General features: G+C 35.7%; 1 protein-coding gene, 1 non-coding gene and 2 pseudogenes across 2 annotated transcripts in view; 2 read left to right on the top strand and 2 right to left on the bottom strand.

Annotated features, from left to right (window-relative positions):
• Positions 1 to 1,086: 1,086 nt before the first annotated feature.
• Positions 1,087 to 5,358, bottom strand: LOC113316104 (annotated as a pseudogene).
• A 376-nt stretch (positions 5,359 to 5,734) lies between these two features.
• LOC113316103 lies at positions 5,735 to 6,703 on the bottom strand (annotated as a pseudogene).
• A 384-nt stretch (positions 6,704 to 7,087) lies between these two features.
• On the top strand, positions 7,088 to 7,159 carry TRNAN-GUU. Its single transcript has one exon. It is a non-coding gene; the product is annotated as a tRNA-Asn (tRNA).
• A 2,280-nt stretch (positions 7,160 to 9,439) lies between these two features.
• LOC113316102 overlaps positions 9,440 to 13,068 on the top strand; it is a 4,091-nt gene continuing 462 nt past the window's right edge. Inside the window, exons 1-7 of the mRNA XM_026564327.1 lie at positions 9,440 to 9,986; positions 10,086 to 10,933; positions 11,062 to 11,228; positions 11,310 to 11,445; positions 11,563 to 11,720; positions 11,907 to 12,496; positions 12,701 to 13,068. The exon at positions 12,701 to 13,068 is cut by the window's right edge and continues 462 nt beyond it. Of these exons, the coding sequence (XP_026420112.1) occupies positions 9,440 to 9,986; positions 10,086 to 10,933; positions 11,062 to 11,228; positions 11,310 to 11,445; positions 11,563 to 11,720; positions 11,907 to 12,496; positions 12,701 to 13,068 (2,814 nt within the window). The remainder of the gene's footprint in view (positions 9,987 to 10,085; positions 10,934 to 11,061; positions 11,229 to 11,309; positions 11,446 to 11,562; positions 11,721 to 11,906; positions 12,497 to 12,700) is intronic.

Here is a 13,068-nt window from a genome sequence, read left to right as displayed (position 1 = left end):
TGCGGAAGCTCGTAGCATTGGCCCTGATAAACCCCAATTTATTGCCTCCTCTCCACCAACAACGCCTACCCCCTCAATGCGTTATAAATAAATAGGATTTCGCGCAATAAGCTTTTGATATTCAACAACCCCGGTTAAAAAATAATCGCAGAAATCTAAGCATTTATCTATCCAGCCATGAGGTAGATCAGCAGCTACTCCTCCGATACGAAAATAATTATACATCATTCGCATACCTGTGGCAGCTTCGAATAGATCATATATCAATTCTCTCTCTCTCTGAAAATATAGAAGAAAGGAGTCTGCGCACCTATATCCGCCATAAAAGGGCCAAGCCATAATAAATGAGAGGCTATACAACTCAGTTCCAACATAATTACTCTGATATAACGGGCTCTTTAGGAACTTGAATATTTCCTAACTGTTCTGGTCCATTTACCGTTATTTCCTCGGTAAACATAGTAGCTAAATAATCCCAACGCGTTACATAAGGCAGATATTGTATAATTGTTCGATTTTCCGCTATTTTTTCCATCCCTCTGTGTAAATAACCCAATCTAGGTTCACAGCCAATAACGTCTTCACTATCTAGAGTAATGATGAGTCGAAGAACGCCATGCATCGATGGGTGGTGAGGACCCATATGGACTATCATGAGGTCTTTTCTTGTAGCTGATACAGTCATATTTTTTCCCCGATTCATTATTCCATGAATGGCTGAAAACGAAACAAAGTTCATAAAAATTCAATATCTAATAAATCAAATAATTCAAACTAAAGCTTCAAATTAACTTAACTAGTCTTTGTCTCCCGAATATCCAACCGACCAATTAATTCTTTATAACGTATTCTATTTATTTTTTTACAAATAAACCAGCAACCGTTGTCGTTTTACCAGAGTTTTCCCTATACCTCTCTGAGATAAAAAGTCCTTTTTGTGAAATTCAAAATGGAAAGTGAGTCTCCGCATTTTATTGGTGAAACTTAATACTTGAAATTCAAAGGAAACAAACCCCTTGTTTTATTCTTTTTCTTCTTGCGAAATACTGAGATGAATGCTTTTTTTTATCATAAAAAGAGCGCTTCTCCTTTTTTTTCTTTTATAAAAAAATGGAGTTTATCGATCAGTAAAAATAATATCGGTTTTTAAAATCTGGTTCTGGTATACACAAAAAATTTATTTTTTCATATACTAACTTTTACTTTCAAATTTAATGAATCAATCCAATTTGCAATTTCATTCGGATATAGATACAAAAGGCTGGTCGAGTTCTTCAACCCCCCCAAAAAATAAAGGGAAAAATTGAGCCGAAGAAGATTCTTAGGTCATTGAATCAGTATTCTATACGGGAAACCAGAATATAAATAAATATAAGACAAATGTGCGGGTACATTTGTTTGCCTTCATATATCATGCCATATCTGGCACGTTATAGATAGGAAGGAGATTTATCAATAATTGATGGTAAATCGTGGATACATATATATCCTTGACATACTGAAACGACTTCCATTACTGGTATCAAACCAATAACGATTCATACAAGCTAAATCCTCTAATCGATAATTTGGCCAAAGAAAAAATTTCCATTTCATTAATTTATTTCTATCTCTATCTAAATTCTTTGGATCTTTATCAAGATGCTTGCTCTCCTCCAAAAAAGTCCTGTAGTTCTTTATGTTGTTCTTATTGTAAAATGTTTTCTTTCTATCCAAAACATTTCTTTTTTTCGAGTTTAAACAAATTTGAATTCTCAATTCTCTACGCATCTAGGAGCTAAAATATTTTCAGGAACAACAAAAGCATAATTTTTTTCATCTCTCGTTTCAAGCACCCTTTCATGTCTATGTCTTTTAATGGATTCATCAAAAGAATTATTATAACCGTTTTCTTTTTGTTGGTTTTTTCTATTAGTTTGGTGATTACTCTTATGGACCAGTGAAATAACTATGGTTATATACATAATAAAAAGTCCATCTCCTTGTATAGATAGGCGAACAGGTTCAATAATCAATACTCCTTTCTTTATCAATTCTGTAAGATTTAGATCTTATTGAATCAACAATGTATCCAGACGCATTTCTCCTCTTTTAATAGAGGATATCGCAATTTGCTTTGGATTGTTCAGTCTAATCAGGAGACAATATATCTGGATACTATTAATTATTCTTTGATCCAAAGAACTATGCCATCTCAGTTGAAAAAGAAAATATCTTTTCAGGAAAAAATCTAGTTCCGCTTCTGAGGTACTCTTCCATTTATTTTGATTTCTACTCTTTTTCATGTATGAGTCATTGTCATCCTCGTTAACTTCTTTTTCTTGGTTTGATAGATCTGATCCAATATCTTCTTGGTCTGATTCTTCTTTTTCTTCTTGATTTTGATTTTCTAATTCAAGATTTTTTTTTTAGCTTTTTATTTTCACTGGTGGTTTTATTTCCATTAAAATGGAAAAGAAGTGATTTTGTTGGTATAATCCACGGTTTAATCCTATATGTATCATATAGCCCCACCAATTCTGGGAAGAACCAAAGGTGCAGATTTTATATGGGGTGGTTTAGTGTTTCTTCAGTCATTCCAATCCAATCAAAAAAAAAGTTTTTTCCACTGGATGATTTTATTTGTTTATCAATCGCAAGATACGAAAGATCCTTCGTATCAATTTGATTAATGATTGAATAATAGTTAATTCCTGTTTTAGTATTTTTATCCATGCGGGTCTCAGTATCCATATTAGCCCAAGCCTCAATATCGATCTTCTTTCTAAGACAAAAAGAAACGATTCTCCAATCAAAATATTTTCTATCCGGATTTTTATTCGTATCAACAATATAATCTTCTCCTAGATAATGCCTCATATATATGCCTTCCGGCATATACAAAATTGGGGGTTTATTTGTGTTTTAGTTATAGGGAATTTTTCGGCTTCCCTTTACTTGTAATGGTGATAGAGAAATATATGAATCCTTACCTTCTCTATAATTGATATATTTCTGTGATAAAAGATCATATCCATACTGTTTTTTAAAATTTTTTGTTTTACTCGATAATGAATCCATTACATAAGCATTTTGCTTCTTATAATGAAATACATTTTTTTGTTCATATGAATCCAATTTTGTTGATGCCTTGTTTGAAATCGTATGACTTTGATTGACTCAATTTCGTTGTTTTTGTAGAGCTAATTGAGACGATGTCATCTTAGATAAATTATATTGATATTTATAATGACTGTTTAACCAATTTTTCAACCCATTCGTTTCAAAATTGCTAAGTTTTTAATGTCTTGATTCAGAATAAAGTATTCCTTGTGTTCCAAAAAATTTCTTTATTCTATCTTTAAGAAAAAAAGACGTTCCATTATATTGAAGTACAGATCTCATGTGATATTTGTTAATCATTTGGGTTTGTGATAATTTGTAAAATACATATGCCTGTGACAAGTCAACTGGGGCACAAAAATGATGTAAATTCTTATTGCTAATATTAGAAAGTGCCCTCTTTTTAGTCGAAATGACATGAATTCTTTTTTTTCTTCAACTTCTTCTTTCTTTACTTCATCATTGTAAATTTTTTTTTATCAATCTCTCCTTTTTTTTAAGTCTAGGGAAAATTGTGCATTGATCCTGGGAATATTAATGAGATATAGAAGGGTGTCCATATATATCTTTTCAATCAAAAAATTAAAAAAGAGTGTCGTTTACGTATTAATCTAGCACTTCTTCTTTGGAATATCCGGAAAAAGCTTTTTGGCGCTTCTAATCTTTTATCGTTAGAACTTGTATCGTTAGGATTAGTATTTCTATCTGGAATTAGAAACGTTTTTTTCTTGTCATTATTATTTTTTCAATTTGATTCTTAATTTACTTGTCCTATCAACCAGATCTTCTGTTTTTTTTTTTCTGTTAGTGAATAATTTGTCCAAGACATTGATCTAATTTGACTGGACGATTAATGAACTATTTGATTTTCTTTGAGAGAAATTTTTTTATTTTCACTCGATTCATATACTTTTCTCAATCCAACTAATAGAATTGGATTTACTTTGCCAAGCTCTTTTATTATTTTTTTTTGAAAAAAATCCTTTTTATGAGTCCAGCTTTCTTTTTCTTTTGAGTCCTTTAGAAACCCTTTTGTTTTTTCTTTTAAAACTCTTAGACCTAGAAAACTTTGTGTTTTTTTTGTTATTCTTTTTTCTAAGTCTTTTAAAAAATAAGGTTGTCTTCGAGGAGAACGAAAAGGAAATTCAGTTTCCATCCCCCAGACTGTCAAAAAGCAAGAATTTTCCTTTATTCCCCTTGGATTTTTATGATGAGATCGTTTCTTAGAACTGTTCCAAGGTTTCGGATAGAAAGGACATAGGATCTTTATCTGAATACCCTATGTTAACCAATTTTTTGGAAATTCCATTTCGGATAATTGAACACCATTATAGGTGCATTTAACATGCATTTCTCTACCCCACTCTCTCCAATCCTCATTCCACTCTGGGGGTTGAAATAATAAGATACGTCTGATGTTTTTAGCTATTATCAATGAAGGCAATCCAATATATTTTCTAAAAATCGAGTGGGCTATTAACAAGCAACCCCTTATTGATTGACCAAATAGAACAGTATCCCAGATTTCCGCTACTGCTAGCAGGTCATTTTCCTCCCCTTTCTTCTTCCTTTTTTTATCCTTTTCTTTTGACTCTTCCTCAAAACTGGAATTTTTTAATTCCGTACTTTTTATCATCCAATTCTTAAAAAGAAGATTCCAAATTCGGGAGGTATCAGCAGAAAAAAAAAACTTTTTGTAGATTCTGTCAAAAAAAAGGGGGGGTGGATATTTGTTTGAAACGGTTCCCAAATACCTGTTTTACGTCTTTGAGCGCGCATAGATCCTTTGATTATATCTCGAAGAAAATCTAACTCTTGTGCATAACGTAGGACAAACACTTCTTCTACTTCATCATTAGTATTTGTTGTACAATTTGTACGTTCGGTATCTGTAAAAATGACTACATGGTTGGCCTTTCTTGACCTAATTTCATGATCCTCAGCCGTTTCTTCTAAAATTGTTCCATCTTGTTGATCCAAACTGGTAATCAACTTGTATGACCATTGAGGAACTTCTTTACGTATTTCTTTTATTCCAATGGATTCCTTTATAATTCTTTGATGATGTCTATCGGGTGTAACCGCATCAAATAAATATTTCGTGCTATTTTCTGAATTAAGTTTTCCTTCTTCTGGAAGGAAGTATTTTCTCTCAAATTTTTCCTTTTTTTCTTCAAATTCTTGGTAGTTTGTGGGAAGTATATTATGAAATTTATTTATCCAAATCCAACCTTCTTCTGAGAAAGCCTCATTCATATTCAAACTTGAGTTTAAATACTTTTTTTTCGCTTCCGCGGCGGGTTCCGTTCAAAAAAGGATCATACCCTTCAGGCAGGCAGTCTTGTTCAGTCTCATCATTGCATAATCTAATCCTTTTTTCAAGTGCATCCAGTTTCAGAGACCCCCTTCTAGAGCATCAATTCTATTGAAAAATGTTATGTTTATGTTTTTTTTTTTCGTTGGTATAAACCCAATTATTATACAATTCTTCAGAAGATGGTTTTTCAATTGTGGACAAAAGTATCTTTCCTTTTGTCATTTCCAAAAAAATTGACAAACTAGGTGGATATGTAAAAGAGATTCTTTCTTTTCCATCACTTTCACATGTAAAAAAAAAGTCTGACATTTCGTCTCAGACATCATCTTCAAATTGATCATTTTTGATATATCGCACTGGACGATTCCATCGTTTATAGTCGAAAAGAAGAGTAACAAGAGGTTTTTGAAACCAGAGGAGGTCTTTATCTTCTTTAAGTTTAAGTATTTCTAACTTCGAATTTTCTTCCGAACAAAGGGAAGGGGAAGGGTCTTCTTCGATGGATCCTTCTTCCTGTTTAGTCCCCTTAGTTTCGGAAATTGTTTCGATTTCTAAATCTGTTTCTCCCTCACTTTCCCCCCTTTCTTCCGTTTCAGCAGTTTCTTCTTTTAGTTTCTTAGTAACAATAGGTGACGGCATTCTGCCTAAATAGTAGACACAGATGATAAATAAGAGAATACTAAAGATTTGAGCCACAAAATTTCTCAATTCTGACACAAGGTACTTATTCGATCTAATATAATTATTTTTCCGTATGCAGAATAATACCAATCCAACCCATTTCATGAATAAAATGTGACCAATTAACCAACCAACAAAACTACTTGTTACAAATAACATCTTGTTGTTGCATCGAAACATATAAATTTTGACTAATCTGGCTAATGTTGAACTCGGTAAAATGAAATGGTTGAATAATTGAAAAATGACATTATTCAGGAATACACATTAAATGCTGAGATTACGCATTGAGTTTCTGGTAGTAGATCCATAATCAAAAACGTTTTTGTGGTTGTTCCAGAAGAAATGAAACAAAAGATACGGTAGAACTAGGACAGTTATTGTATGAGTTCTACCCAATGCTAGATGGAGAGGCGCATAATAGATCGACATGAACATCATGAGCTGTCCCGCAATAAAACCCGTTGTTGCTGATACCTCCTTCCCGGTTCCTTATTCCATAACCCGAGCTCGGAGAAGGAAGAGATAAGAGGGCCCTATGGAGAATGTGGCCAGAAACCCATAATAGAGTCCGACCACAACGACCGAATTTATTATCTTCATGCATAAGGATAATAGAATACATAGTAGAAAAGATTTCAAAATCATCACAAACCCCTTTTTTTCTTTTCTATTGCAATTTCTCGATTATTATATGATGATTTCTTAACTTTCCATATATAGAAATAGAAACAGATAGACTAGAAACGACATCTCTTATGTCAATGACACCAAAGGGATATCAAATGAATGGAATTGAGATATGGATGGAATTGGGATATGGATGAAATATAATGAAATAGAGACACTTTGAGGTTCCCTATGAAATGAGGCATGGAACGAAGCCACTATGAAGAAGTTCCGGGAGTTACGAAGGAAGCTTCGGGCTCACATTGGTCATGGGTTGAGAATGGGAATTGAACTCTATGAGCTCGAATTTCCCGTTGTTCCTCAGTAGCTCAGTGGTAGAGCGGTCGGCTGTTAACTGATTGGTCGTAGGTTCGAATCCTACTTGGGGAGATTTTATTCATTCTGAATTGTTTCATTCAGAATGAAATGAAAGGGCTCGCGTTGACCGTTAGGAGTAGGTAAGTCGTTCCCTTTCTTTCTCACTATTGCATTCTATCCCATCGTATCACATTCTGATCTGCGATATTTGAGAATCGCCGTCAATACCTCGGTGTAGATCCGGGATAATCCTCTGTCCCATAGCCCTGGGGCTATTTACAACTAGCCAATTAATCATTCTCAGATGTACTAGTACTAGCAGTGCATCAAATATGCAGTCATCGATTCCCCCGAGAGGCTACAATTACCGCGAGCAAACATATTAATGACGAGTCACGCTTTTTTGCGATGCTATTAATACTTGCACTTGCTCTGCTAGTCAGCCCAAGCCTGACTGAGGTAAGGTTTCGTGGTGTAGTTGGTTATCACGTTAGTCTAACACACTAAAGGTCTCCAGTTCAAACATGGTGAAGCCATGATATATATATTTTCGGCTCCCGGCAGACGCACTGACTTTTTTTATACTTTTTTGTATTCGTTTGAACAAAAAAGTGAAGCTTTACTTTTTTTCTCTCTCTTGGCTCTGAGGCGATTTTCCTTAGGGTTTAGGGTTTACAAACTTTCAAAAATTTCTGGCGCTCAATACTATAACCATCCTTGGTGATTACGATGGGAGAAAAATCTGTGGGTGTTTCTAATCATCCTAAGTTTACGTTTGCTGAATTGGTGATGGGAAAACATAACAAAAAACAAGTTTCAACGACTGTTGATTTAGGCTCTTTACCAAACCCTACTACCAGAGATGGAAAACCGGTTGTTGTTATTCCTCAAGACTATTATGAAGAAGGCTGTCAAATATGGAGATTTAGCCTTATTGGAAGATTAGATCTCAAAGGTGTGAAGCTCATTGATGTTAAAAAAAATCTGGAACAGAAATGGGGTTTGGGAGAAGCTGGGGTTCAGTTTATCCCTATGAACCGTGGTTTCTTCATTATAAAACTATTAACTCAAGATGACAAAGACAAAGTTTTCAAGGAGGGCAACAAAAATCCATGGATTGTTAATGATCAGCCTCTTTGTTTGATTGAATGGTATTCAGGGTTTGACGCAGACAAGCAATGTACTTCTCATTCAACGGTTTGGGTGAAGTTTCCTAGCCTTCCCGTGGAGATGTGGGTAGAAAAAACGCTTTTAGCTTTAGGGAAATCTCTTGGAACACCCATTGTGGTAGATAAGAGAACCCTAAATCATGAATATGGTCATTATGCATCTGTTTTGATTGATATAGATTTTGCTAAACATGATACTGATTCAGTTTATGTTGAAGTTGACGGTCGACACTTTCTGCAACCTATTGAACTGCTAAAACAACCTAAGTTTTGCTCCAAGTGCAAGATTGTTGGGCACTTAGATAAAGAATGTAGGAAGAAGCATGCAGTTAATGCATTACAGGCAGCTCATGCACGTACAGACGTTCGAAAAAATGCTGGTTCCTCATCGCAGCAGCTGGGTGGTTTTTCTTCTCTACAGTTAGATAGAACTTTAGAGATGGGAAATTCTTCAGCAAATCAAGCAACACAGCAGAATGCTTTGCATCAGGCTCAGCAACCTCAAACTCTGGTTATTCATCAAGGGGAGAATAATGATACATGGCAGACTATAAGTCATAAGAAGAATGGTAAGAAGAATAAGAAAGTTGCTACAGATACTCGTATGCAGGTTGATGTGGTGAGGATTGGTACTGCTGATTATGAACAACAGCTTCAGGAAGATCTGATCAGGTCCGAAGCTGCAATGCGCACTGCTGCAACTATGGCGGAGAAGGCTGTTGCTGCGCATTCAGTTTTAGTTAGTAGGGCAAAGTCGCTGAGTACTGTTGCCTTAAATACTAATCCTGGTGGGAATGTTGAATTGTCTAGAACTAGACTTCCTAATCCGGGTAGGATTCCTGTTTCGGAAGCTATTTATACTCTTGTTTGTGCAGCTGTGGAGGAGAGTTCTGAATACGTCTCTTCAAACAAGTTTAGTATCTTGGATAGTACTCTTGTGGGTGAAACGGCAAGTGTATATGAGCTTGGGCATATTGATGAAGTTGCACGTAAGGCTAAGCATCAACAGCTTTTGGCTTTTCAGGCTAGACTAGACACTTTGAGGGATGTTGATGTTTTAACCGATTTGGATGAGGAATCAGAGCTAGGAGTTCGAGCAAGAAAAGGTTCTTCTCCAAGATTAAAATCCTCCTCAAGTACTTCTGAAGTACAACTAACCAATAATCAAAATCCTATTGTTTAAATGCGGGTGTTGTTTTGGAATATCAATGGAGTTGCACGTGATGTAGCTCAAGATAAACTAAAGGAGTTGATTAGAGATTTTAAACCTGATATTTTTGGTATTGCTGAACCAAAAGTTCCCTGTTATACTGGGTTCAGATATGGTTTGCTTAGAGAAGGTTATTCTTCTCATGTTATTAATAATGCATCTTCTTCTAGTATTGCTAATATTTGGGTTTGTTATTCAAATACTCTTAATCTTTCAATTGTTAATGTCAGTAAGCAGGCAATAACGGTTGAGGTGGATGGTGTTCATGTTTGTTTTGTCCATGCTAGCTATATTCAGGTTACTAGGAGGAGTCTTTGGCAGCAACTTGTTAGTTCTGGTGGTGGTATTCCTTGGTTAGTCATTGGGGATTTTAACTGTATTCTTCGTTTGGATGAGAAGAAGGGTGGTCTTGAACCTAGAAGCTCAGCTATTAATGAGTTTTCAGATTGGTTGGATGACAACAGTCTTTTTGAAGCTGATGCTTTGGGAAGTAAGTTCACTTGGACGAATAGACAATCAGGTATGACTAGAATTGTTAGTAAACTTGATCGTGCTATTATTAATGCGGCTTGGCTTGAAAAATTTGAGAATTGGCGGTGTAAAGATCTTCCTAGGGAAGTTTCTGACCATTCTACTCTTTTGGGTTATCCTTTTGCTGTTCCAAGACCCAAAAGAGCTCCTTTTCGAGTTCAAAAGATGTGGTTCTTACATTCTGATTTCCTTCGTATGGTTAGAGATAGTTGGAATATGCCTATTTCTGGGTCTTTTGATTTTATTTTCAGTAAAAAATTAAAGAGACTAAAAGGAATTATCAAGGAATGGAATATTCGTGTTTTTGGTAATGTGCATTCTAGGTTAAAGCAGGATCAGTTGAGGTTTGAGGCAGCTGCTCTTCTTTCTGATGATAAACCGGATGACATTACTAAGCTAAATATTATGAAGGATGCTATGGCTAAACTTAATGATACTCGTGCTCAGTTGAATACTATGCTTAAGCAGAAATCTAGAAATAAGTGGCTTGTGGAGGGTTCAAGTAACACTAATTTCTTTCATAATAGCATTAGAATTCGTAGAAGTTCTAACACTATATCTGAACTTGTTGACAGTGCAGGCAATACTATTTCTGATTATGAGCTGCTTAGAAATCATGTTGTGCATTATTATGAGGACAAGTTTAATGGGCCGGAGTTGGAGATTGATCCTATCTTATTTGATTATGGTCATATTAGCATCTCGGAGGAGGAAAGTTTAGCCATGGACAAAATTCCATCTTCTGAGGAGATTAAACAAGCAGTTTTTGATCTAGGGGCAGACAGTGCTCCAGGGCCGGATGGGTTTTCTGGATGTTTCTATAGACACTGCTGGGATATTATTCAAGATGATTTATTAAGAGCCGTTATATATTGTTGGAATTCTGGTCATATCCCAAATGGGGTAAATTCTAGTCTAATTGTTTTGATTCCCAAGGTAAGAGGTGTTAATTCTCTTCGTAATTTTCGTCCTATTGGTCTCAGTAATTTTTTCTTCAAAATCTTTACTAAGATCTTAGCTACTAGATTGGGGAGCGTTTTAGATAAAATTTTTCTGAAGAACAGGTGGCTTTCATGAAAGGGCGTAACATCCATGAAAACATTAGTCTTGCTTCTGAGTTGATTAATGAGCTTCATATCAATCGTAAGGATGGTAATTTAGGCCTTAAGCTTGATATCTCACAAGCTTTTGACACAGTCAGTTGGTCTTTTGTCTTGGAGGTTTTTCGTAGGTATGGTTTCTCGGAGCAATGGTGCACTTGGATTTCTCATATCTTCAATTCTGCTAGAATCTCTATTCTCTTGAATGGCAGTCCGGAGGGTTTTTTCAAGATAAATAGAGGTTTACGTCAGGGAGATCCTCTTTATCCCTTGATCTTTGTTTTGATGGAAGATGTCCTTAGCAGAAATATCACAAAGATTTTTGCAGAGAAGAAGATGTCTTACATGGTAACTAGAGGTGGTATTTCTCCTACTCATCTCTTTTTTGCTGATGATATTATGATTTTCTGTAAAGGAAATTTGCGAAGCATTAATAATCTGGTGGATCTGTTGGGTAAGTATCAGCGTGCTTCGGGTCAGTCTGTTTGTCGCCAAAAGAGTAAAATTTATTATGGTGGTGGTTCGTTGAGTAGACGTAATTATCTTGTTGATTATTTGGGTATGAGTGTTGCTTCTTTCCCTGATCGTTATTTGGGTGTTCAAATAATGCCTGGTGCTGTTAGGTATCATCATATTGCAAATGTGGTTGAGAAGATTAAAACCCAGCTTGCTGGTTGGAAGGTTTTTCTTTTATCTTTTCATGACCGCATTGTGCTTGTTAAATCTGTTATTTCGAGTTATTCCATTCATAATATGGCTATTTATAAGTGGCCTAGCAAGTTCATTCTGTAATGTGAGCGTGCAATTAGGAATTTTATTTGGTCTGGTGACTCTAATGGTAGTCGTGCTGTTGTGGTGGCGTATGATAAAATCTGTTTCCCTTTTGAGGAGGGGGGTTTGGGTTTATCTCGTATGGCTACTATGAATTTTGCAATGTTGATGAAGTTATGGTGGAAAATCAGTACTTCTAAGAAGAATTGGGCAGGTTATCTTAAGGCTAAATTTTTTAGTCGAAGAGGCTACATTAATACTTATGGGGTGAAGTCTACCATTCTTCCAGGCATTAGAAGGGTTTATAAATATGTGGAGGCTAACACTAAAGTTCTTCTTGGTGATGGCAGGTCTACTTCTCTCTATTATGATGTTTGGTATGGAGAAAAATGTTTTGCAGAGATACTAGATGATTTTACTCTTGACAGATTGGTTTTGGTGAGTGATTGTTATAGGGATAACCAATGGGTTTTCTCTGAAAATCACTTGAACTGTTTAATCGCGGCTGGTGTGGATATGCATAATCTTCCTTTGCCAAATGGGGGTGAAGATAAGAGAGTTTGGATGCCAAACTTTTCAGGTGATTTTTCGGTAAGTTCTGCCAAGGAACTTATTCGTCAGAAACATGGTAGATTCAATGAAGCGTCTATGCTGTGGAGGAAGGAAATTCACCCTAAACTTGCGGCTCAAAACTAGAAATTTATTCGTGGTGCTTGTGCCACTTTGGATATCATTCAATCTAGGTTCAAAATTAATTTGGCTAACAAGTGTGTTCTGTGTGAAACTGAGGAAGAATCTCTAGAACATATTCTTTTTCATTGTTCTTTTGCAGCTCGTGCGTGGTCTTGGATTTCTGGTATCTTTGGTATGTCAGCAATTTTCAACATTGTGGCTTCTTTCAAGGCAGCGAAGGGAAGATGGGCAATTGTCCGTGACTTGTGGCTGGTGGCGAATTTAGTAATCAGGTCAGAACTTTGGGCTATGCGCAAAAAATGCATCTTTGAGAAACAGAAATCGAGCTGGAGTCTTTTTTCTAAAAGAGTGCTGAAGCTAATACAAGAATATTCAGTCCGTCTTAAAGGGTTTATGCGCAACAGTGTGGAAGATATGGTGCTGTTGGATTACTTCCGTGTGGTTCATAGAAGTGTTAGACACCAGCAGCCTATTGAAGTGTTATGGAAGCCTCCGGATCTTAATGAG

This window comes from Papaver somniferum, chromosome 10 (assembly GCF_003573695.1).
Source record: "Papaver somniferum cultivar HN1 chromosome 10, ASM357369v1, whole genome shotgun sequence".
NCBI lineage: Eukaryota > Viridiplantae > Streptophyta > Magnoliopsida > Ranunculales > Papaveraceae > Papaver > Papaver somniferum.
Note: the sequence above shows the minus strand (reverse complement) of the source record. Positions and strands in the feature narration are given on the sequence as shown.